The sequence below is a fragment of the Gobius niger genome, assembly GCF_951799975.1.
Source record: "Gobius niger genome assembly, chromosome: 10".
Taxonomy (NCBI): Eukaryota; Metazoa; Chordata; class Actinopteri; order Gobiiformes; family Gobiidae; genus Gobius; species Gobius niger.
Window position 1 is genome coordinate 6,962,260 of NC_136861.1, and position 27,241 is coordinate 6,989,500.

The 27,241-nt window shown below is 42.2% G+C and overlaps 1 protein-coding gene across 2 annotated transcripts in view; it reads left to right on the top strand.

Annotated features, from left to right (window-relative positions):
* Positions 1 to 27,241, top strand: part of gas7a (growth arrest-specific 7a) — a 37,309-nt gene that overhangs the window by 6,208 nt on the left and 3,860 nt on the right. For both annotated transcript variants that reach the window (XM_079564561.1, XM_079564560.1), the window contains exons 2-7: positions 1,482 to 1,715; positions 19,171 to 19,260; positions 21,024 to 21,139; positions 22,491 to 22,565; positions 25,731 to 25,809; positions 25,881 to 26,012. In XM_079564561.1, coding sequence (XP_079420687.1) covers positions 1,584 to 1,715; positions 19,171 to 19,260; positions 21,024 to 21,139; positions 22,491 to 22,565; positions 25,731 to 25,809; positions 25,881 to 26,012 — 624 coding nt within the window. In that variant the 5' untranslated portion in view covers positions 1,482 to 1,583. The remainder of the gene's footprint in view (positions 1 to 1,481; positions 1,716 to 19,170; positions 19,261 to 21,023; positions 21,140 to 22,490; positions 22,566 to 25,730; positions 25,810 to 25,880; positions 26,013 to 27,241) is intronic.

The window sequence follows — 27,241 nt, forward strand, 5'->3', positions numbered from 1 at the left end:
TAGTCCGGTTTAGACTTGGTTGGTCCTGGTTTAGTCTCTCCACACTCTATCCACTATTTCCTCTAAACTGGATCCACCTATTCAATAATAATAATAATAATAATAATAATAATAATAATAATAATAATAATAATAATAATAATACCTCTATGTAGGCCAAACCATATATTCACAAGCAGAGCATTGCTTCCCTTGCGCTGTAAAAGGTCAGTGATTTGAATAAGCGTCGCCACACAGCTGGATGAAGCAGCTGTTTGCCCACCTTTCACCAAAACATCCGGTGAAAAACTGCGGAGATAAACAACATTGCCGATCCTACCTGTTAATTCAAGATCTAGTTCAGATAAGGCAATGTTATGAGCACAGGAAACATGCCCCGTGGGAGCTCTATGTTCAGCCCTTGTACAGGTGTGATGCTGTAAATGTTCCCCTCCCCATCCCCCACCCCCCTCTTCTCCTCTCCATCTCTCCATCGCTCTCTCTTTCTCGACTTTCTATCACTCCCTCTTTTTGTTTCTCTCTTTCTCCGTCAATTTCTCTCTTTCTCTCTCAATCAGTGCCTCCTCATCTCTCCCTCACAGCACCCCTTTATCTCTCTCTCTCCTTCCGCCATATCCTTTCTCTCCTTTCTCTCTCCCTCTCCTTTTTTATTTTAGTGTAGTTTCTTTCTCTCACTCCTTTGTTTCTCTCTCTTTCCTCTTTCTCCTTCCTTTCTCTCTCTCCTTTCTCACTCCTTTCTTGCTTTCCTTTTCACTCCTTTCTCTCTCTCCTTCCTCTCTCTCCATCTCTCTTTCCTTTCACTCTCCTTCCTTTCTGTCTCTACTTTCTCTCTCTCTTTCCTCTATCTCTCCTTCCTTTCCCTCTCCTTCCTCTCTCTCTCCATCTCTCTCTCCTTTCCCTCTCCTTCCTCTCTCTCTCCATCTCTCTCTCCTTTCCCTCTCCTTCCTTTCTCTCTCTCCTTCCTCTCTCTCTCCTTTCTCTCTCTCTCCTTTGCCTCTCCTTCCTTTCTCTCTCTCCTTTCCTCTCCTACCTTCTGTCGCTCTCCTTCTCTCTCCTTTTTTCTCTCTCCTTTTTATGTCTCTCCTTCACAGCACCACTTTATCTCTCTCCCTCCTTTTGTCTCTCTCATTTCTCTCTCATTCCTTTGTCTCTCTCCTTTCTCTCTCTCTCCTTCTCCTCTCCTTTCTCTATCTACTTTCTGTCGCTCTCCTTCTCTCTCCTTTTTTCTCTCCTTTTTATCTCTCTCTCCTTCAAAGCACCACTTTATCTCTCTCCCTCCCCCTCTCTCCTTTCTATCTCTCTGTCATGTTTCTCCCTCGCTCTTTCTCCTTTCTATCTCTCTCCCTCCCTCTCCTGCCTTGACTCTCCCCCCCGTTGCTCTACCTCTTTCTCCTCCATCCCTTTGTCTCTCTCCCCTCCTTCCCTCTCTCTCTCCATCAGTGGCTCCTCATCTCTCGCTCATAGCGTCTCTCTCGCTCCAGACGCCGCAGCAGCAGCAGCAGTAGTAGTAGCACCATCTCCTCCAGCAGCAGCAGCTCGTACTAGTATTTGTACTACTCGCAGTATCCGTAGTGTTCACAGTAATGATGATGGAGGCCAGTTTTGACACAGAGGAGAGCTTTGACGACCCGTCTTGCCTCGCTCCGCAGCCCCCGGGATCGGTGTCTCCCGCCAGGCGCCAAACGGTGAAGGAAGTCAAAGAGACCAAGGCGACGGTAAGGAACGCACCTGTCTGCTCCACCGCGCACCAACCAGGGACCGCCTCTCTGCCTCTGCGCTGTCACTCAGGCGCCGGGGACCTCACATGCACGCACATTCAACACACTTCTCTTCACGTTTTTGTCATTCAGCAGCTTCATAATGCAAACACAACCAATACCTGACGTAACTGTTGCTGAAATGCTGTGAAAGGGTTAACGATTGTTTTAGTGGAATGAATGGTCTCATCTAAACATTGTGTTCATAAAGCTCTTAGCTGAAAACGTGCCATGCCTTATGAATTAAATCTTATATAGGTTTTTGACCTACACACCAAAAAAACATGGTGGAACTGCTCCTGTGCTTCTGGAAGGAATCGCGGGCTTCAGAGAGCATGGTATAACTAATCATTTAGACATTTTTGTTATTGGTGCTCACGGAGCAAAGGGACGGGCTTGAAATTGCAATGCCATGAATCAAATTGTATTCATTTTTGTATCAATTGTTGACAGAGAAAGAAAAAAAACATGGTGGCACTTCGGGATGAATCATGCAGCCTCAGAGAGCATGGATTTCCCAATACAAATCATTGTTTTTTTTTCAGGGATTTAAGGGATCGGCTAAAAATCGTCATGCCAGGGATGAATTTTGATACAGTTTTTGACATACAGACAAAGATATATTTGTGCAATTGCTCCTACATACACTAGTGTGAGCTAACAGCAATCATTTAGACATTAAAGCCAAGCAAAATAACACATTGCTTGATTCATTGGTAACACTTAAGATTACAGCCTATGCAAGTTCCATGTGTAGGTGCAGGCAACAAGAAAGTAATTACACATGTAACGTGCAAGTCTTTATAGATTTAATGACGAAGTAGAGGCGTCCAATGAGTTATAAAGGAGAACATAGCGTCTCACTTTAGATTACAGCCCAGATTACAGATTACATGTATAGTTACACATATGGTACGTTGTATTTGCACATTAGTTGTCCAGTCATTTTCCTCCAATTTATGAAACTAGTGTGCTTTGCTACACTTTACTCCTTCATTTAATCTGGCACTTTAATGCGTAATTACAAGGGGTGGGACTTTGACGCATTAATTTTTTTTGAACGCAATTAATCGTATTTCACCGATTTCCCCCCAAGCCGGAACCTTTCTATTTAAAAAGAGTTCTCCTTCCACCATAGTTACTCAAGTCTAAAACCATCTCAATGCAAAACATGTTGGACAAACACAGAGACGTCCTCGATGCTAATGTTGGCGTTAGCCTTAAACACAGAGACATCCTCAATGCTAATGTTAGCATTAGCCTCAAACACAGAGACGTCCTCGATGCTAATGTTAGCCTCAAACACAGAGACGTCCTCGATGCTAATGTTAGCGTTAGCCTCAAACACAGAGACGTCCTCGATGCTAATGTTAGCGTTCAGCCTCAATCACAGAGACATCCTTGATGCTAATGTTAGCGTTAGTCTCAAACACAGAGACGTCCTCGATGCTAATGTTAGCGTTAGCCTCAAACAAACGCTCCAGCCAGCCCACTCTGAGCCACAACAACCCTAACCCTTGTCAGGATAACAAATGGCTCTTTGATTTCTGTTTAGAGTAACTGTTAAACACTTAAAGGGGCTGTTTTATGGCCCTTTTGCTTTATTTATTTTTTACTTTTATATAAATGTGGCATTATTATTACTGTTTAATGAACTCTACAAGTTACATGAGTGATCAGAGTTCCTAAAACACTTGAAAGCTAAATGCTATAAATGCACTTTGCCTCTCTTACTAGATTAACTATACAGATTAACAATAATACATTGAACTCATGTTTCTCATGTTATCTAATTATTGAATAATTTCGGTGCAAAAAATTGTTGTTTTTGGTTTTCGATTAAAATGCGATTAATTAATTAACCCACCACTAGTAATTACCAGTACTTGCATGTGTAGTTACTTTATTGTTTCCTGTGCACACATGGAACTTAAAGGCTGTAATCTTAAGTGTTACCGAGATAGCACTTCTCCTGCTTCATAATTTAAGCTTCAGGGAGATCTAAGTCCAAGTACAAACCAAACATTAGGCTACAAAGTCCCGGTTTTATAAAGATGTTTGATAAAAGCAAGATTTCGTTGCCCTGACATGAATAGTGAGCTTCATATCGCGTATATCGAATTACTTGGACATCAATAGTACATTTAGGCATGGATCGACAAAGCCGCTATCTTGTATATGAGATTTAATCACGTTTTTTGACAGGACAGTGCGGTGGTGCTGCTCTGACACAAGAATAATGGGTTGAATTGTGAGCTTCAGATGACAGCGGTAGCCTACCATCAATCATTTAGACATCATAGTGCTTATAGTGCGAGCGAGCGATGGGCTAAAAATTGCTATGGCTTGAATTAAATTTTAAACATTTTCATATCAGATTTTGACATGCCTCTAAAAGCTTTGTGGAGTAAGTACAACAAATCCTTCATGGGCATCATTTTCATTAATAAGCGGGAAATAGTACGAAGATCATGTCATGGTGCTGGATTGTTTTGAGACCACTGTCGTAAAGGATTTCGAGCTGGCACCGTCCAGAAACATAAAAGGCTGTTTGATCCTTGTCAATGCAAATTAGCCAAACCGCCGTCATATAATCCATCCTCTCTCTGATCGCACATTCAATTTGTAAAAGAAAGCTGGCCCTTTATGGACTCCCCAAGATGAAAATATTCCACAAATCTGATGGTTGTCAATAAAATTTCTATTTAATGTATTTTTTTTAAAGTTTTGTCTGTCTCTTGCAAAGTGGAATTGTTAATTGTTTGGAAAGCATTTAGAAGTTAAGTCCATTACAGCAGGAGGAGTTCTTAAAGGTGCATTTTGCAACTTTGCATGCAAAAAGAACATTGACATTTATGTGTATTTGACCTTGTATTGACCCTGTGGCTGTATGAATGGTCGGAAAGGCGCCTTTACTTTCCATCACGGTGGTCTCTAGGACACTCCAGGATCAGCTGTTTTGTAGGTTTTCTGGTGAGAGGCTCCTTCAGCAGTGAAAACCTTCTAAACAATGATCCTGGAGGGTCGTAGAGACAACCGTGATGGAAAGTAAAGGTGCCATTCTGACCATTCATACAGCCACTGGGTCACTACAAGGTCAAATACACACAAATATTGACTTCTTTTCCACATAAAAAGTTGCATAATGCACCTTTAAAATTGCCCATGTTTTCTTTGACAAAATCTTTTCATTGTGGATAGAGCCAGGTTCAAATGTATGGGGTTGTTTTTGATATATTAATTACAAGGAGGTGATTTTGGATCAGTGGAAAAATCAGTAAAAATCTATGATGAGGTTTTGGCGGAAGCAATGCTGCAGTGGTCGACCCTATTTCAACCTGGATAGACTCAGACAGACAAAAGCAGCAATTAGGGAGATTTATTAACAGAATATTAGTTTTTTGGCGAGTAGACCGGTAGACATTGATGTAAGAACTGAAGTCAGTATGGTTGGACAGGTTGGAGTTAGGGATGTCTTCCCTGGAGCCCGGACACTGGTGCTGGTATGAAAGACCCGTGAAGATGCAGCAGGTTGAAGCCGTGGATGGAAGAGGCGGAGATGGGGTGGAGTCGGGTCGCAGCACAGCTGGGAAGCGAATGAACCATGATTGCTAGAAGCTTAAAAGCAGGACCACGGTAGATGATTGGCTGCCACGGAGCTTCGGCTCTGCGCTGATGGGCTTGAGGTGGAGGTGTGACCCTCAGAAGCGATCACTGGTTGGAGGTAGGGGATACTGGAATTGGTCTCCCAGGTTGGCTCCATCTCACACCACAATGTTTACCACAAACTATCAACTCTGCAAGAAGCCTGAGGACCAACACCAATCGCTCTCAGGGCCGCAGTTGGCCCACGGTCCGCACTTTGGGCACTGCTTCAATAAAACGTGTGGCATGTGACCCTCACCCGGGAGGATTGCAATGCAGTGAGCATAATCTGGAGGTGAAAGATTAAGAAAACAGAGCAGCACTTCCAGGAGGCTCGAAAATCCATGTGCATTAGAAACGCCGCCTCTGCTCTGCCGTTCGCTCCCTGGACGCCAGCTGTGGCTCCAGGTCCATTTGTTATTCTGGGATCTAGTGTCAGGTGAAGTCTCCACACACGTTACATAAGAGGCAGGGATGATTCTGGTCTGCATTTCTAACGATATAGTCCTGGTTTTATTTCTTCCTAAGCCCTGGTTCAGGTCCAGCCCTGGTTTATATGACAGGTTACATAAAACTGTGGAGGTGGGCTGAGAGATGGTTAAGTGCTGCATGTTTGTCAAATGTGGCTGGTCTTCAAACAGTTGTGTTCAAATTTCAAAGCAAAGTCCTTGGTTTATCTCTGGATTTATTCTGGGTTAGATTGAAATTTATAGTTGGGGACAGGACCGATTCGAAGGCATGTGGTGTTGTTGAAACATGCCATGGTAGCGACAGGTGTTTGACAGGACTAAAAATACTTGTTTTATCTGTTAATTCCACTGAAAAAGCTCCTGCCGCCCCCGCTATTTCTCCACTCACATTATTAGAAGAAGACTAAAATATATTCAACAAAATAGACCTTTTCACTATAATTGGGTCTGAAAAATAATCACACTACAAATGCTAATAAGTTTGGATATTGATACAGACGGCAGCGTGTCATACAAGGGGGAGTGGCCTTTCTGAGGGGGAAGAAAACCTCTCATGGGAATCACATTTTTCACTCTTGTTAGCAGTTTTCTGGTGGACTAAACATACTCATCACACACCGATAAAGCCAAGCCAAGCCAAAATAGGGTCCATGTGGATGTTTTTTGTTTGTTTTTTTACAGCAGATTGTTCAGTAGAAGCGAAAAACGGCACTTGTTTCTAACGTTAGCATATGTAGCATCAAGGTAGCATAGCTTCCTGAATAGCTTTGTCTTTGTATCTTTATTTAGTAAAAAATATATATATTCATAATTCAGCATTGGTTAAACTAATGGTGGAGGAAAGGGAGAAAGTTCAGTTTTTTCTCTTCTTTGCTTCCCCACTTTGGCGGCTTTAAACATGACCTCATACGTATGGACAATTCCAAAGATGCCGCCTGTATCTGTATTAATGTGATGGTGCGTTCCAGGCAACTGGTAACTGGTATTTTTCCCACTTGAAAATTACGACTTAAAACCTCAGAGCGTTCCAGGTGATTAAACTCGTATGTAAACAAAATGGCTAATAGCTCGTTAGCTCATACGATGCTAACGTTTTATGAAAGTTTCTCCAAACCAGATATAATTAAAAACATACAACATAGCGTTATGTTGAAAGCTGTGACTAAAAGTAATGTTCATGTCACTCATGCAGTGGTTTTGTTCTCCACTGGGGGCCGCCATTACTGCCTTCATCTCGTATACCAGGGGTGTCGAACTTGTTTGGGTCGTGGGCCGAAATTCAGCCCCCACAGCGGATTGCGGGCCGCATATATTGTACTGTGGCCTCATAAATAACGGCTTACACTAATTACGCTTCATCAGCCTGTGTCACATGTTTCTCAAACTGCTACATGAAGTCATTATTCATTCACTCCACACTCGATGGCAGTTGTGGCCACAGCCGCCCTGGGGCAGACTTACCATTTACCACATGGCTATAATATGCTGTTTATATCCTGATCTCCTATTATTTCAGTGTCCTCTGTTGGACACATGTGGGATTCTTTCCTTTTTTAATTTAAGCTGCCCCCTAGTGGCTGGAGTGAGCAAACTGGTTATTTCTTTAAATATCCATAACTCCGCACAGGAATGAGCTAGAGACTTACTTTTTTGACATGCTCAGGAATTCATGCTCCGACACATGTGTCGTATACGAACTCGTAGCAGTCTTGAGTTTTCCGAGTTTACAAGTTTACCGGTTCGAGCGGCGTTCCAAGGCATGTTTCCAAGTGGGAAGTGGTAAATTTCCCAGTTACCACTTGCCTGGAACACACCATAATTAACTGGTATCTCCCACTTGGAAAAATGCCTGGTAATTACAACTTGTAAACTCAGAGGCCTCAAGACAGCTACGAGTTCTAATGCGAGATGAAGACAGTAATGACTCCCCCAATGGAGGAGCAGCTAATGATAAAACTGTAACAAACCCACTGCACTTTTTAATTAAATCTGATTTGGAGAAACATTCATAGCGTTAGCATCGTATGAGAACAGTTGTAGCATTAGGATAAGAAATGATTAATATGTTCATAATTTCCCACTTTATTGATCATTCACACCATAAAAATGCAGTCGAAATGTACCATAAATAAACCAATTTTGTCAAATAAGGCCCTTGTTTTTTGTGTAAAACACGAGACTTGAGCGTAAACCATGACATCATACTGTGGAAATCCCATATTGTCTCATTCCTCGTCCTATTTTTAGTCTGTGTTTCGTCCAACTCTATAGTTTCATCGTAAACCTGAGTTAGTCTGTCTTCATCTGAGCAGTAACATTGATCCTTGAATGGAACCTGACGCCGTTTTGCTGGGAGGAGAGCGTCCTGACCCAAACATAGGTGCAGCAGACACAAAAAACCGTGGGGAGACGTAGCGATGCAGCAGCTCCAGTTTCCATGGCGACGGGAGTAATGGCCGCCACGGAGGGTAGAGACAGAGAGAGAGAGAGAAAAACACATAGAGAAAGACAGCGGTGCTGGATTTAACGGTGTGGACGGGAAAGACCTTCTTTAGAAAAATCAAAAATTAAGGGGAGACACGGATGTTTCTATTTTTAGGTTTTTTTGGCCAGTTTGCGCTCTCACCTGGAAACGCAGAACAACTTCCCTCCGCAGAGTTAAGTGGGGAGTTGTACCTTCAAAGGCGGTTTTCTCAAAATGTATTTTTGTCGCGCTCTCGGGACGACATCTCCATATAAAGTAGCTCCAACAGACGCCATGTTTTCAGTCTTGTGCAATATTTTGACATTTTCTAGAAGGGATCTTTCGGTAACAACTTCCTGGCCTGGTTTGTTGGGATTTTAATCATAGTAAAAGACAAAATAAAGACAGCAAATTCCCTCTGAATGAAAGTGTATATCTAACATGGAAAAATGCACTTTGGGGAACATTTATCAAACATTTTGCTCACGACGAGAAATGTGCACAAAAGTGGAGCAAACCTAATCAAATGCGATTCGTGTCTCTTTAAAGCACACATTATAGATACAGACGGCATCGCGTCATAGAAGGGGGCCTTGCCGAGCGGGGAAATAGAATCTTTTTAGCAATTTTTCTGGTGTAATATAAACCAATTTATCACATACAAATAAAGTAAAGTGTAAATCGGACACATATGGATATTTTCTCACAGCAGATTGTTCAGTAGAAGCGAAAAAACGGCAGCCGTTAGCATTAGCACGATGCCAACATGAAGCATCAAGTTAGCATTTTCCGTTATTTATATATTTATGGGCTGTTGAGCCACTTTGCTCCTCTCCATGTCTTTGTATCATTATTTAGTAGAAAACTATATTCATAATTCAGCGTTTGTTTAAGTTTTTTTTTAATAATTAGAGAAAGTTTTGATTTTTCTCAATTGTTTTCCCCCTTAACTGTTTTCAAACATGACCATATATGGAAGATTCCAGTAACGGTCAAAATGCTGAATTTTGGACTTGGTTTATGGCTCTGTAATGGCTGGACCACATGATACATAAACACAAAGTTCTTCTCTCTCTATGAACTAAGAGGTGTCCAATAATGCTGGTCAGATGAAAGGACTTTTAGCCGAAAGATGAATGTGGGAGTTTTGTGAATCCAGTCACTTCGAAATAATGATCAGGGAAAACATTTGGACATTTCTTTCCAAAACTGTGTCTCTGATCTGAGTGTTATCGGCCTCTGCTGTGTCTCGCCTTGCTCAGTCTTATTCCAGCTTTGGTTTTGGAGCTGGTCTTTAGTCCTCGCTTTAGGACCTGCTTTAGTTCCGCTTTGAGTCGTGTTTTGGTTTTCGTGGCAGACTCCGTGACGTCAGCCGCCTGCTCTGTGTGTTTTTGTTTCTCGGCTCTCCTCACTCGGCTCCTCACGTTTCACACGCCTCCTCCCCCTCCCCTCCCCCCCCACAGTCCATCCCATCCCTATGGTCGCCATGGAAACGCATCCCCATCACCGACGGCAACCCCGCACCAGCACCACCACCACCAGTCACTCACTCCCACCTCGTTATCAGCCACAGGACTCACCCAAACACCAAGGCCCTTCTTTAGGAAATAAAAACGACCTTAGCGTCACCTTCACGCACTCGGCGACACCTGGAAGATGCGGTTACCATGGTGACGTCTGACCTGTTGCCGTGGCGACTGTCACCGGCTCATTAACATGCGTTCATTAGCAACGGCAGGTGCGGACGGAGACAACTGAAAACACCTGCATGGTTCCGCTGGAGGACCTTTGACCGCGAGCAAAAGAAATTCACATGACCTTAAAAAAACTGGAACTGTATATTTTAGACTGGAGGGCATCTGATGTAAACGTTCCGCCGTATCTGTTCCACACGGTGCCGTCATGTAGGTCATCACCGGGAGAAAAGGCCATTAAGAGCCACTTACTTTACCGCGTCGAGTCGTGCGGAGACAGACGCTGGTTTTATGGACAGTGATGAGAATTGATTTTTCCACCCGCACCGTCCTCCTTCTCTTCTTTACAGTTGTTATTTAAGCCATAAGGAGCGGCAGAGTGGTTCGCCGGACTCCCGCCTCTCAGTCAGGAGGTCGTTTAGCAGTGAGGTCCGGTCAGAGTCCAAACCTTTTGAGCAGCGACTCCCCAAAGTCACTAGACAACAACTTGTGGCCTCACATGGTATAAAGCGGATGTGGCAAAAATAACATCAGGAGCAAAACTATTCAATCAGTCAAGATCCACACACATCACAGCTGGCTTGATTTTTGGGGGACTTCAAACGATAAAAGAGGAAGCAGAAGTTGTGTTCAAACCCATTCCCAACATTTCTTCTCAAAGATATGTTTATGAGCTTTTTCACTACTTTCAGCGTCACTTTTCGGGGTCAGTATCACAGTAATGCTGACAAAAACTAGCTTGCAAGCTTTTGCTATAATATGGACAGCCCTCTTTCCACCACTGCCTATTCAATTCAATTCTATGCAAGGCAATGTTTATTTGTACAGCACATTTCACATGTCAAAGACAACTCAGACTGCTTCACAACAAAACCAATGTATATTAAAACTAGTTAAAATATGTTCAGTTGCCATATGCAGCTGTAATAACCTGCTTTCAGCCTGGATTTAAACATAGTCAGAGTTGAGGCCTGTCTCACATCATCATGGAGGCTTTTCCAGACCTTTGCTGCATGAAACTGAAACCCGGTCTCACCGTGTTTAGTCGTGACTCTAGGTACAGCAAAAAGACCCCCTCCTGAGGATCTCAGGGCTCGAGGTGGTTGATTTAGCGCGAACGTGTCCGCTATATGCTTTGGTGCCCGACCTTGAAGCGACTTGTACACAAGCAGAGCTGCCCTAAAGTTTATTCTTTGAGGAACAGGAAGCCAGTGCAGAGACCAGAGCACTGGACTAATGTAGTTGTATTTCCTGGTTCTGGTTTGGGCTTCAGGTGCTGCGTTTTGGATGTTCTGCAGCTGCCTAACAGCTCGTTTAGACAAACCGACTGGAGACAAATGCATGAATTTGTTTCTCCAAGTCTGGTTATTTTTATTTTAGCAATATTTTTAGATAGGCCGCTGATGTAATGGACTTAATATGACTGTTGATATTCAGGTCTGAGTCCATGATTACCCCGAGAATTGAATTGATTTTTGGCTATACTCTAGTGAAAGAGCCTAAAGGTGACCAATGACAACCTCTGACAATCTCGATATCTCAGTTTTATCTGTATTTATTAACTGGAGGAAGTTATTTTGCATCTACACACTAATTTGTTTGACACAATGACAAAGTGTATCAGGCCCATGTTCACCCGCTGTCAGTGACACATATGCCACCTCTGCAGGCGCTACAAAACGAGTAGTAAGCAAAAGCTAACTGTAGCGTATGATGATGCCATGCGGATGCTACTCAGGGTCCCACATTGGAGTAGTAGCATTGACTGGACTAAGCTCCGTGCGATATCCTTCTCGTATATGGACTCACTGGCTTCTGACCCTACACAGGAGATAAATGTATTGCTTTTATGTGTGTCTTTTCTTTTAATATGGACCATCGTTCTAGTGTCCGGAGGATTGTCTGCGTAATTGTAATAGAACACGGTGTTGCTGCATATATTGATTGACCAAATGGAAGCAGATACAGATTGAACAAGATGGGCCCCAAAATCGACCCCTGGGGAACCCCACAGGCCAATGGTATTTGGCCTGAGACACAGTTAACAATCTCGACATAGTATGTTTAGTCCTCAAGGTAGGATCTGAACCACTCGAGAACCTTTCCAGAGATTCCCACCCAGGTTTTTACCTCTCTAGTAAGATCCCACGGTCCACTGTGTCTAATGTGGTCCAGCAGAACTACAACCGTGACCTTGCCTGTATCTATAATTAGACACTGTTTTGTTATTTGGCCTGATTTTCACTAAATACATACAGCTTCTACCAGAAACACATTAAATACAACGTTACAACTGTTTTACACTGGTTTTGTTTTTTCTTCAGTCTTGGCTGCTCCCTCGTTCAGCCTCGGTCCGGCTCCAGCCCTGGTTGAAATAGCAGATCGTTGTATCATTATTTGACCTGAACATAATGTGCTTATGTAACACAGGAGGCATTACTCACTGTTTAAGAGCAGAAGATTCGGGTCATGGAGGAAACAGGAGCAGGGAAGGGCTGCAGCATTTCAGATTAATATCTAATTGCAGTTTTTCTGACACGTTTTGCGATTACTATCAGATTAAAGATTTATTTCTTTTCTTCTCCACAGTGTTTTAGATTCAGGGGACGACACATTGCAGGCAAACAACAGAATCATTTGTCTGAGCATATGCTTTCCCCTTATTGTGTGCAATCATCTTTTTTTTTTTATGACAAACAACTTGCGCTCACCACATCCAAACTCGATATAAGCTATAAGCGATCTGGTGCCGTTCAGGATCCCGAGTGGGCAGAGAATTACTCTGCAAAATTGCTGAATGAAATCCGAGGCGCACAGATCCTGCTGCTGGAACGCTTTTTTTTATTTGAACGCCGACACGTTTCGACTTCTGGCACCGTCTTCGTCAGGGCAGGAAAGACGACTTACTTTATAATGCGCATTCCGTACACAAGGCAACTCAAAGAGCCTGGGCAGTCAAGAATGAAGAGAAAGAACGCATAGCTGAACACAAATACGCAATCTGTATGCTAAACATTAGTTACGTCAAGCCATGGTCATCAAAGTCGTACCACCAAACATAAGAGTCCCCCTCCATGACACACACTTAATGCTCCGTGCCATCCTGGTTTAAACAGACTTCCTGCTGTTCTTGCAAAGAACTCTCTGTTGTTTCTCAAAAGTGTTGTTTCAAATATTCTCAAAATATTGTTTGAGCTCCAAATTAACTTAAATGTTTGTGCTGATTGTATATTTGCGACGCTGTCAACAAACTATTGCAATTTTCTAGTTTGTATGCAGCTTGGTAGATTGTCATAGAACCAGTGTTTGGCAAGTTAAAATTTGCAATATATTCTATATATTAGTGATAACAGCTTTAAAAAGACTATATGCGAGTTGGTCATTTTTATACTCACTACTGCCACCTCAGGTCTCAGGTTTATTTTCCTTTCCCCCATTCTCTCGTTTTGTTCTGACGACATTAACTACACTCAACTGCAGATCTTCTTCACCAGTGTCCAACTTGATTTGTTGCTGCATTTTATTGGGGGGAAGTTTGCCGTTTTTTTGTTCATACATTTAAATGAAAGGCTTTAAGAAAGTTTTATTCAACGACCACGAATCGTAATTGGGGCTCAGACCCCGGCGGAAGATTGTATTAATGAATGAAAGAGTTACATGGCATTGGTGAACGACAGCCAGAATGTTCCCCGGAGCCTGGACACTGGTGGTGGTGGAAGAGGAGACCCGGGGCGACGAGGAGAGGCCGGGCGGAGAAGGGGTGGAGGAGGGTCGTAGCACGGCTGGGAAACAATGAGTGATTAACCAGGAGGCGTAAGTAGGAAGAAGGGGGATCATGAGCGATGAGTGGCTGGAGTAGGGACGAGCGCTGCGGTGATTGGCTGACGTGGAGGTGCGGCTTGAGCTGGCTCTGTGATTGGATGATTGGAAGAGTTGAATTTGCTCTGAAGCTTCATTTGTAATGACAAATATATTCCCATATTTTATGTAAGTAATATGTGATGTTCCTTAGTTACTGAAAAAAGTAATTTATTTTAGTAACTCATTACTTTTGTAATACGTTACCCCCAACACTGCAGAGAATGCAATACATAGCGATGGCATCGATCTATGTTTTTATTCTCCGTATTAGATTTCATTCAGCTGCTTTACATCTCATTGAATAAACGCTCCTTCATAGAATTATATGGGAAAGTGTGAGGCCGTTTTCTCACATTCTATTCCCTTAAAATAGTACCAAGAGGCAGCACATTTTTTTAAACCCTCCAACAAAACAAAAGTAGAACATGATATTTAGATTTTTCATTAGAAAGTTAGAAACTAGACATAAGCCATGCAAAGTGACAAGTTGTAACTAATTAGTCAACCAAATCAAAGCAAGAAAGTCAATTCAAACTGATATCCCTCTTTCCCTGCAGCGTCTCGTCTTTAAATGCATTCCAGAGCATGCTTGCAGTTGAAACGGCGGCCATTAAAAGTGCGTTTTCGATCTGTTTGCGGTCGGCTGTGTAGCTTCAGAGCAGAGCCGGAGGAGCTGAGGCTAAATGAGAGCCGCAGTGTGATGTGTGAGTTTCCACTCGAGTGGACGCCGTAATAAACGCTGCTGCAGAATCTGTGGAGCGTCACCTGAGCTCAGACGCGGAGCACATTTATTCATATTCATGTAATTAAATAAGAATGACACGGGCATGTATGGAAAATGGAAAACTCGGCTCCATATTTGTTTCATGACAAAACACGTCATCATCTTTATTGACAGTCTGGAGGTCCATGAACACAGACACAAACAACACAAATAAAATGGTTTTAAAGACATTGTACCAGAGCTTCTACAGAGCTGACCCAACGGCACAACACTGAAGTCCAGAAAAGAAAGTGCTCGGATTTAAAGAGCACAATCTGTAGAAAGGAGATGGTTAAGTCGAGCCTCTGGGGAAGTTCATTATATTTTGTAAAGAAAAACTTTTATTTCATGTTAGATTATAGATCTGAACTCTCCAGGCAAAAATACAATCTCTCCTCTGTGTTTTTCACAGCTCAAAAGGGATTTTTTTTTCTGATGTTGGTAAGTTTGTTTGGTATTAAAGCAGATACAGAGTTTTGGCAGATTTCCTTTAGAATAAACACAACTATTTATTTTATTTTATTTTTTCAAAGAAGAAAAAATTGGGTCATTTGGTTAGAAACAGTGAATAACAAACTCAAGAAAATTCTATAGTTTTTGCTTTGTTTTCTAGTGGTTCTGGGTTTGGTAGAGACAAGCAAATTGAAATGAAATATTACACTTAAAATATTTGAGGGGTTTAGGGCCAACATTGCATATTATAATATTATAATTGTAGATTGTATGATTTTAAGTGTAAATTTCACCCTTACATCTGGTGGTTCAACTTACCTGCTCCTGAGGTAAAGTGAGCCACAACACCACTTTATTAAAAACATTATATTCAAGAACATTTTTTAAAGACAAATAGAAAACATCCCAAAATGAAAGTACTGTAAATAGTAAAATGCTATATTTCTATGATACTGTGTGTAAACAATAACCACCAAAGCAAAAAGTGGTTCATTTTCAGTGGTTCATGTCCTGCTGTACATTCAATTTCTCATGAGAGAATCAAAAGTGCAAACGCGAGCCTGACGAAACGGCTGACTGGCACTTGTGTTCCTTGGCTTTTTAAGAGGAAATGAAAAGCATCATTTAAGCAGCTTTTTTGCAGAGACGCCTTTTTACATCTGCACCACATGGGGCTGCGAAAAGAGGTGTTACATGTTCTGCTACGTAAATGTTTGCTTGGGCATAAAGGCTTTGACGATTCATGTCGTCATCAATCATCACAAAATCGATCCTTGATAAAGTGCTCCTGATGTTATGTTAAAATATTCACTACCACTCAAAGGTCTGGGTCGCCCAGGCCAGTTCTGTAGGTTCTCTGATCAACATTTTCAGCAGTGCTAGCATAATTGTACCATTAGAACACTGGAGTAGATATTCCATTAAAAATCACCTATTTCCTGCTAGAATAGACACAACATGAACAATGTATTTCTGACTAATAGGCTCTATACACGCAAACGACACGTGACTTCTGAGTGGATCCTCAGTTGGCGTTTGCGTATCTTGTCTAAAAAAAAAAAATAGGTCAAGGAAACATCACTGACAGTGAGATACTGATCCGAAGTGACTCACTACGTGTTAAAAACATTACATTGGATGTAAATTCTTCACTGCAGGAAACATCTGTGTTTTTTGAGGTAGAACTTTTTTTTTATCTCAGAGCTAGCAGCTAGTATAAAAAAATAAAGCTACCCATCCATCAATCCATCCATCCATCCATCCATCCATCCATCCATCCATCCATCCATCCATCCATCCATCCATCCATTTTCTTCCGCTTTATCCGGGGCCGGGTCGTGGGGGCAGCAGTCTCAGCAGAGACGCCCAAACTTCCCGATCCTCACACACCTCCTCCAGCTGTTCTGGGGGGACCCCGAGGCGACACCAGGCCAGCTCGGAGACATAGTCCCACCAGCGTGTCCTGGGCCTTCCACGAGACCTTGTCCCACTAGGACATGCCTGGAACACCTCCTGAGGGAGGCGGCCAGGAGGCATTTCAAACAGATGCCCGAACCTCAGCTACTCCTTTCGACTCTACTCCGAGCTCCTGGAAGTCACGTGACGATTGCGTGCATACAGCCCATTTAATGTCATCCTCATTGAAAAAGCAGTGCTTTTCTTAAAAAAAAAATTAGGACATCTTAAGTGACCCCAAACTTTTCAGCGGTAGTTTAAGGAGCTGGTAAATAGTTAATAGTTCTGGTAAATAGTTAAAGTGCTACTGGAAACGGAAAAGTCAGGTTCCAAAAACTGTTACAGAAAAATAAAAATGCAATGACTCCTGCAACGGCACTAAAAGAAAGTAACTTGGTGGTTCTGGCTCAAATAAATCAACAAAAATCTTGGACTTCATGATTCACTTTTTCCGTTCTTGGTCCGAAGTAAACACGTTGCCACATTCTATGATTAAAACCAGTTTGGAAATGAACGTAAACGGACCCTTTCTTCTACTTCCACAACCCCTGAGCCACACGTCCCCATCGAGCCCAAAGCAGTGCCAGTGCGGCCTCTGGATGTTTCTTAAAACCCAAATTGTTAAGTAATTACTTGGCCACACAGCGGTGAGGGCCTTGGTGCGAACAGCTGCGAGGGCCTGAACAGCTGCATGGTCGCGGTCCAAGATGGCGTCCAGGATCGCGGCGTGTTTAGGTGAAGAGTGTCCTCGGGCGCCTCATGTTTATTCACTCGACCTTTAGCTCCCGAATAAAACGGGAACGAGGCACTGCGAGGCTGACATTACCCCGGCTTCCTGCAGTCTCACCGTGTTCAAACCCCGTGGATGTTGTCGTTGTGTCCTGGGGCAAGACACATCACCCGCCCGGCAGGCCCACATGTATATGGAGTGTGAGTGAGTGATCGGTCGTGCCCCGGCGCAGGTATTTGTGCCGTGAAAGAATAATGGCCTCGTGCGGTGCTTTGAGAAACCTGTTAAATGCTGCATAAAGCTTCATTTATGCTTCCATTTCGTACATAAGAAGATCTGTAAGTTTCAAGTGTAGTTACAGTCACTGCATTTATGCTTCCACACGTTTATTATGTCCAGCATGCGTTATCGAAAGCTACCATCAGAGGGCGCTGGAAAATTTACCACAATGGGAGATGAAGAGCTGGGACCAAAACAATATGGCGCCCCCCGTGATGTTTTTTTTACACCAAACTTACTGAAGTCCGGTCGCATCACTTTTTAGATGTCCCAGTTTCCCCGCGACAGTCCCAGTTTTGAGTCCTTTGTCCCACGTCCCAATAGATTTCCCCAAAACCCTTGATTTGTCCCAGTTTTATCCAATCTCTGTCTCAGCTGTCCCCAATACAGTCCCCAAAATAACACGCTTCACTTGAAAATGAATGTTTTTGGCCCACGTGAACATCAATTACCGAGTATAAACCGATTAAAAAATCTCAATTCTGGCATCTCCTCAGTGCGTATTGTTGCATGTGATGAGATTTGAACAGTTTAGCCATTCAGCGCGGGAAAAGACGGTCAAGATTTGGAACCCCTGCGGCGTATTCCTGAATCGCGTCCCAGTTTTCATGTACTACTCTGTTGCTATGACGCTGGATAAACAAAGCGACTAACGGAGCACACGGACAGAAAGCTAGATGCGTATCTCAATGCATTTCAGAATCGAAAGCATGAATGAGCCTTAAAGGGATATATCAGGATTTTTGACATTGGGCCTCATTTCCTAGTTATCCAGAGTAATTTTTATTCATGCAGTCCTTGTATTTGAAGAGTTTAGTGGTGCTGGCTAATGCTAGGCTAGCACATGTCTATGGTAGCTAGTAGCCTGCATTAAAAACAATCTGAACCAATCACAGTGCACCTGAGGCAAATCACTTATAACACCAGACGACACCATATAAATATCTGTGTCGATTTGAGGGACTATTTTCTAGCAGATTACGCCGCCGCTGCGTAGCTTCCAACTACGTAGCTGATGCTGCTCAAATATATGTTCTTTTAAATGCAAAGTGGTTATATTTAAAACATTATTCAGTCAACACAGACATTTATATGGGTAGGCTGGTGTTATAAGTGATTTCAGGTGCACTGTCAGACTGTATTTAATGCAGGCTACTAGTTACCATAGACATGCACTAGCCTAGCACTAGCCTAGCACCACTAAACTCTTCAAATATAAGGACAGCATGAATTTAAATATATATATATATCTCCAGAAATCAACAACACTCTGGATAACGAGGAAATGAGGCCCTATGTCAAAAATCCTGAAATATCCTTTTAAATCAAGTCACCTTCAAAAATCCAAAGCCCTATTCATATCAAACTTAAAGCCACAATGTGTCCCAGTAACGTTCCTCTGCTTTATTATCTTTATTATCTATTATCTTATCTATATTTTGAAACAATCTTCATGCTTTGGTCGTGTATTCATTGCCTTGGGGTCAACTGACAAAGATGTGGCTGCCTTTTGCTTTCAAAGATTGAACCATCAAACTCTTCGGTCGACAACTGATTACTGGATGTTAATTTAACTGTTTGTTTCTTTGTGTGCTGCAGGTGAACTGTGTGACGTTCCCTCTTCCCGGAGAAGGCCCCGAGCAGCAGCTCCTCAAACCCAACGACTGGAGCTACTGCGACTACTTCTGGGTCAGTATCGAAGCCTCCGGGATGACCACTCTGCCACGGTAACTGGAACTGGTGGAGGACATTTGTGTGGACTCTCACCAATAAGCTTTGTCAGCAGCTAATAATGCTCGTTTAGATGCTTAAAGAATATACATATGTCGTTTTATCATTTGGACCAGCCCTTTTTATTGCCTGGGGTTTAGCTCGCTAGATAGTCGCTTGCCTTCAGACAATATGCTTTGAAATTGCATTTGCTTGGTGAGATTTTCTCTTTTGTATAATCTGGGCCTGATACATCTCAGTTGTGCATCAACATATCTCATTTATCCATGTTTTTACACCTTTTTTCAGCCTCGCCTGGTTCTTTTTAAATTATTTTTCTAAAACTCACATAGACACGTCTGTTGTGTGAAGCCACTAGATACAACACTTTCAACTTGAACTAACTCAGAGGGGTGTTCAAGACCAGTGTGCACCACAAAGGTTCTTTCAGATTTCAATACCTCAGTCAGTATTTAAGTGATTTACACATAAGTCAAATAGAGCTTAACTGAGCAATTGATTAATTGTTTTCTGGTAAATACGATAATAAATGATATATTGTACTTCTACCACTATGGAGAACTTGATTCAGTTGACTCCGCCCCCTCTCTCCGAGGAAATCTGCCCATTATTAGCAGTAAGAAATATAAAAATCACAGCAGTAAGTGAAGTTACTTCACAATGTAGTTATAAGGAGTTGACATCTGCAGCACAGCTTCATGAATGGCTAACACACACACGCTAACACACACAAGCTAACATGCGTTTTGATTGACTCACCGCTCTGTCCTGGCCGCTCCATCTGGTGTTTACATTATGGGACTCACGTTGGTTATATAAGTGAATCCACTTTGATTCTGGCGAAGGTTCACCAAACATCCATCAGAGACAGTCACAGAAAAACAGTATTTTGGTGATAGTCACTGAATCCCAGAAAGAAATTCCAACTTCTGGTGAGTGGCCTTTATTGTTAGGTAAGAAAATAGAACAGGCGTGTCCAGAGTAGGTTAGAAAGAGCTCCTTCTTCGCAACTTTCAAAGCAAACATGACATTTGTTCAGACGCTCAGGGGGTTTGTTTTCTTTGCAGGGGCAGCGCGGAGCCGCGGACGCCTCAGGCGTCATTTCTTTCTTACAACAGAAATAATAAAAAGGCTGTTTTCTAAATTAAAATCATGCCGCAAGGCATTACATTACAGACATCGGGCTCTTTCTGTTTGACACTATGACGTAAAAAATGTCAGAGTGTCTGCTCTAGCACAACAACATGGTTCAAAGCTCCATCTGCAGATCAATTGTTTACCAAAATAAACAAGAAAGGTACATGGGCTGATGAGTCTACCGTTAATAGACTGGCGTCCCACTGTGAAACGTCCCAACTCAGCCGATTATCCGGCCCGCTGCTGCCGTAACCGGAGCCGGTGATTGATGCTCGAGTTAGCCACTAAACGCTTGTATTAGATTTTGCGTCTATAAAAGAACAAAGAGCATAAAGATCGATCGAGGCAGGTTTATGAGAAGAGCTCTCATATCGAACGCACCACAATTCACATCTTTATTTAGCCGTGCAGGAGAAGCAGAAGTGTAAATTGTGTTCAATCAAAGACGACAAGTGCATAAAAGACGCAGACAAGTCATTTATGTTGAAAAGATGGAAGATTTTGTGATGTACCTTAATGAAAGGCGATATACTCTGAGCTCTACATACTGTGTTCTGAATGTTGTGTGTGTATCCTGTCTCTAGGCGGATAAGAAGGACCCTCAGGGCGGCGCCTGCATCCCCGGCATCGAAGTCCTGCTCCAAAAACAGCTCAAAGGAAAATCACTACAGAAGGAGATGGCCGAGTTCATCCACGAGAGGTGAGTCAGGATTGAAACAGGAATAAGTGAGAGCCATGATTGTTCCTTCTATTCACCATATTTTGGTTGATTTTGGAGGCCTTGGGCTTTCCTAAAAGTGTTTACATGATGTCACAACTTTGTAAAGAGCTTTATTTAGTCTAAAATTGAGTTCATGCCACTGAGAATAGGTTGTGATGAAAGACAAAGAAGTAAATCAGCATGGAGATCTGCCATGTTTGTGGCTGTTAACATGCATTTTCCACAGACTACCATCAGCTAAACAGTATAGAAAGTGAAGAAAAAAGCCTAGAAGAACTCCGTTAGCTGCTGAGCCACTACTGGTGAATACGTCTAACTCACTGTGGTGTTTTAATGTGAACAATAACTCCAGTATTTTGCTTAGCGATATGACAACACAGGCAGGCTTCTCTTTCACCATTTACTCCAAAAATACTTACAAATGCTGAATTATGAATCTATTTTCCACTGAATAATGAAACCGAGATATGGAGAGGTGCAAAGTGGCCAACAGCCCATAAATACATAAATAACGGAGAATGCTAGCCATAATCCTAACGTTAGCTTCATGCTACATGCTAGGCGCTAGTTTAGAGTGCCGGATTTTTCACATTTACTGGACAATCTGTCTAATTCTTGTTGCCAGATTGAGACATTGACATTGACCTGATTTCGACTCAACTTTATTTCTGAGTGCTAAATATGCTTACAGTTTGCCAGAAAACTTCCTTCCCCCTCGGCTAGAGATCATGGTAGCTATAGTAGTGTTCTAAATGCTTGATATCGGACTTTGTTTATGGTTAGTAACTCTGTAACGGCCGGAACTATCCACATGAAACAAAGACTGTCACAAAGTTCAGCGTCTTCTCTCTCAGCACATGTGAACTAAGGTCACATGACTGTCTCATAAAAGTGTCCAAAAGTAGAGACAATATTCAGAATGACGTGCTCGATGTTAGTCAGATGAATGAGCTTTGAGCCGTAGATGAATGTGGAAGGTTTATGAATCCTGTCAGTTCCAAATAATGATTAGGGAAAACATTTTGAGATTTCTTTCCAAAACTGTGTCGCCTCGGACCCTGCTCCAACTGAAATGATGTCATGGCATTCTAGCGTGTCCGCCTATTGCCATATGGCAGACGAATCGGTGCCATCTCTCCATTGTGCATCTATTAACTGTTCCCTTGGGTCTGTGGTTGCCCTATCCATCTCCTCTCCGTACACTGCAACCTCTAAAACGCTCTGACAACACTGTGACAGAGACGAACGAGTGAAGGCTGATGAATATTAAATAGATTAACTTTTTACTGTGGAGAATGGGTTGTTTCAAACGTTTCTTTTCGTTCTGCAGGATAAAGATCGAAGAGGAATACGCCAAAAACCTGTCCAAGCTTTCCCTCAGCCCTCTGGCCGCGCTGGAGGAGGGGTGAGTCCCGGTTTTGTTCTACGATTTGATCCTGTTCTGAAAGTAGAACGCTTATTATGAGGCTCCGGTGAATCCATGTTTTTAGATTGGATTAAATTTAACGGTGAGAGTCGGAAACATGACTCCAATCGTGTTAGAGCCATTATCCCCGGTGCACATTATGGATTTGGGTTTCTCAAAATTCCCAAGAAATACTGAATTTATATAATGTAATATAATGTAGGTATTGTTTTGTGTAAATGGATTATTGGAAGAGGTGTTTCCATCACTAATCATAAACCTTTCAGAATATGATATTAAAGCAGTACTAAGTAACTTGTTTACCTTAATAAATCCTTCCCGTAGTCCCTCTGGGGTAATACAAATGTTAATGGGATGATTGGAGGGTCTTTCATCTCCCCCTGGTGTCTCTGGCCAGAAAACCATAATTGCAATTTTCCTGCCTCCGGGTCGGAAGCTCCAATACACACTAATGGAATCACGAAGAAGAAGCTAACAGGCTAACGGGCAAAGCCAGCTGCGGGCTAGCGCCACTGAAACTATTTACAGCCAAGTTTGAGTGAAAAAAATGATCTCCATTGTGTAATTAGATGTACAATATCCCTCTGTCCCTTTGTCTTTTCTGTCAGTGTAGTATTTACTCTCACGGACAATTAATAAGTAAAAAACGCAACATGCTACAACACCTGCAGTGGTGCTTATGGCCTCTAGGGACAAGAGTTACTTAGTACTGCGTTAAAATCATTCCACATTTTCAGGGACACCTCACACATTGTTAGAGAAACTTGAATCTTCAACTGGACTGAGTTTGGTTGAGTTGAGGGCGTTTCACTTCTTCTTCGCTCTTGTGGCTGCGCTCTGGAGAGAAGACTGACAACAACCAATCTCCTGAAGTTTTTAACCGCATCACTCGATTGGCACGTCTTTGTCACGCTCTGCTGCTGAGACAGACGGCTGTGACGAGGCATTAGCATTGACAAAGGAAAGGCGTTCTGATCTCAACACGGCGCTACACAAAGGGGACACGCCGCTGTCCTGTGCTGTCAATTAAGGCAAGACGCTGCTGGTGAAGAGGGCGAAGCATTTTAAATTTAGAGGTTAAAGGAACAGGCCACCGTTTCTACATACTGAGATATGTTCTTACCTGAGCTTGGACGAGTTGATGTGTACCTGTCTGGTCTTTGTGCGTGTGCTCAGTCACGCAAAAAGAACAAAGATGTTGTTAGCATTTGCATGTGCAGCACTTTGGAAACGTTTTGTTGTTTAAATGTGCTATATAAATAAAGTGGATTGATTGGATAGCATTTAGCCTCTCCCAGCATAGGTATAGCTCCAAATGGGGGTGAAGTTAGAAGCGACCAAGCTCTTCCACATTTTCTCTATTTAAACATCTTTGGTGTTTTTGCGTGACTGAGGACACGCACAAAGACTAGACAGGTACACATCAACTCGTCCAAGCTCAGGTAGAAACATAATCTCAGTCTGGAAGAACGGTGGCCTCTTCCTATATGATGCTTTATTTGTCATTATACAACAAAGAATAAGGCCTTTTTTATTTGAAAATTGCCAAAATTGCCAATATTTTGACAATTGAATATTAATAATGTGTAATGCCATAATAGTTACAAAGATTTGTTGTGTGGGGATTTTGGACGTATCGGTAGATTTTGAATAAGCTACTTACAATACACATCTGTAAAAAAAATAATTTTGCATTGTTTTTTGGGTTCAAGGCTCAGTTAATCAGGCGGGAATCAAATATTGAAAAATCCTTCTGAGCAAACCTTGACAATATTGTTTAGTACAAGACAAGGCATTTTAATTGACATTTTCCCATATAATTCCATTGAGAAATGGTGAATCAGTGCAATAATGAAACCTTATTGTGAAGATGAGATATGTGTTTCCCCTTCTTGAAAGGTCAGTGTACTTTTGGGTATTTGGATTTTCTTCATTGGAATAAAAATAAAAAATGGAAAAACAAGTTGTTTTTCAATTTTGGTTTGCTAATCACACGAACGAAACGAAATAAAAACAGCCATTTTTCAAGTGAATGAAACGGTTTGTTTTTTAAGATAAAGCTGATTTTCATGTTTGCATTGTATATTTAATAAACAAAAAACAAATTAAGACGAAAACGAAAAACAACCCAATTTTCGTGTATGTAGCCGGAAGTTGTGCGCCAAGAGCGCCAAATATAAAGGCAGACGGCCAGCAGACACTATAGATACTATAATAGAAATGATGGCAATAAAAAAAATCTTTATAGAGGCCGGAGTCTGGGGTCTCTTTTGTGCCCAGTGAGGCACTGGTGTCAACCGAAGAGCGCAGGATTTTCTCTGTCATCAATGTTCCATTAGCAAATCAAGGGGAGGAACACATTCATTTTCATCTCAAGTTAGCAAAGGTCTAATAAAAAGTGCTGGAGAGACACGAATAACTATGTTTTAGATAGCTATAGGATTGATCTAATCAGTTTTACGCACAACTACTGTCTCTCTATGATAATGTCCTTCAGTAGATCAGGCTCTTGACTAATAATCTAAACCAGTGTGGTCAACATCTCGCTTTAACTCGGCCCCCAATCAAAACCGCCCTTTGACTCGGGGCTCCGTGAGCTCTGCGGCGCACTTGGTAACTTGGTAACTAACCAAAGGAATGGCCTAAATTTGCCAATACAGCGGCACACTTCAAGCTGCAGGCTGGCAATCACAAGGTGGATGTTTTTGCACAAACAGCACCTTCATATAAGAGGCGTTTAGATTTAGTGCTCTTGGCGCACAACTTCCGGCTACATAAACGAAAATTGGGTTGTTTTTCGTTTTCGTCTTAATTTGTTTTTTGTTTATTAAATATACAATGCAAACATGAAAATCAGCTTTATCTTTAAAAACAACGTTTCATTCACTTAAAAAATGGCTTGTTTTTCCATTTTTTGTTTTCATTCCAATTAAGAAAATCCAAATACCCAAATGTACACTGACCTTGAAAGTATGTATGTTAAGTTAACTTGCCCCAAACCGAAAAATGTAAATTAAAAAAACAGTTTTGCCTGCAGCATCTCCGCTTAATCGATCGACACCAGGAGATAAACAACCTTCTGAAGCTAAACTCGTCTCGGATACAGCTTTGAGCGGTGTTTGTGTGTCTACGTTTTATCGGCAGGACTCTGGGCGAGGCCTGGACGCAGCTGAAGAAGAGCCTTCATGACGAGGCGGAGGTCCATCTCAAGTTCTCCAACAAGGTCAGCTTCTGCCGCTTTGCACTTGCAGTATCACGCTCCTGTTGTAACCGCGGTGTGTGGTGTTGTCGCAGCTGCACAGTGAAGTGGAGAAGCCCCTGCTGGCGTTCAGAGGAGAGCACTTCAAGAAGGATCTGAAGAAGTACGACCATCACATCGCGGACCTGAGGAAGCAGCTGGCCTCCAAGTACGCCGGAGTCGAGAAGGTACTGGAACATTTCACCATAGTCCCAGGAAGGGAGGCTGGGAGGTGATCGGTTTAAATAAGTGTTGAGAAAAATAACTCTGTAGCTTCAAAAACACGGAAAATACGCCCCAATGCACCCTCTGTACACTGCATTCCAAAATATTATGCAAATTACATTTTTCTCTGATTTTCTAAACTCTCAACTCAAATGAGAGTCAGCATAATTGCATGAAAATTATTTTGTTCAGGAAAGCACGGCTCTTCTTTTTGTACCATAGAAGAAAGTGGTCAGTCAGAAACTCCACATATTTTTCAGAGGTCATTTTCAAGTCACAGCCTTGTTGGGACATGGTGGTCATTCACCAACCATCCACTACTCAATCCATCTGACCATCCAGGGTTGCACGGCCTCATCAGTGAACAAGACTGTTTGAAAATGAGTCCTCATGAGTCTTCAAAAAAAAAGAAAAAAAAGAAAATGAGTCTTCATGTATTTCTGAGCCACTGCAGCCGTTTCTGTTCATCAGCTTCAATTAACAGTTTAGGGGAGGCCGGATAGAAGGTTTATGCACAACTGCAGCCTCTGGAGGGTCCTACACCTTGATATTTGGGAGACTCCAGAGGCACCAGAAGCTTCAAATACCTGTTTGCTGCTTTGTAGCAGCTGTTCTCTTAACCTGATGTATTTGTTTGGCAGAAACCGTCCTTATTGTGCCTTTATCTGCACAAACCCGTGTGTGTCTGAATCATCCACAAATCTCTTAACAGTACGATGATTAAGCTTAATCTTTCATGAAATATCGAAGGTTTTCATACCTAGACCAAGGCATTCAACTATTTCACACGATTCATCAACAGAGAGATCCTTTTTCTTTCTCTTATTGCTTGAAAATGATGATGCTTTGTAATGTGGAACGTCCTTTTTCAGTAGTTTTTCCCTTCACTGGGCTTAACCTGAAAACTAATCATCACAGGCGTCTGAGATTAATGTCAGTGATTCAAAGAGCCCTGAGACACAATACCATCTATGAGTTTCATCACCTTTTTGACACTGAAATACAACTTGCATAATCATTTGGAACGCGGTGTACAGCAACAAGCCGGGGACAAACTTTCTTCCTTGTTGTGAACCAGTGACCTTTAACAATACATCTACACAGCGCCACCAACTGTTCTAGACTGGTCGTTATTAGGCTTTTAAATGGACACATGGACACATTTACCTTTTACCTTGGGGGCTGGAGCCTT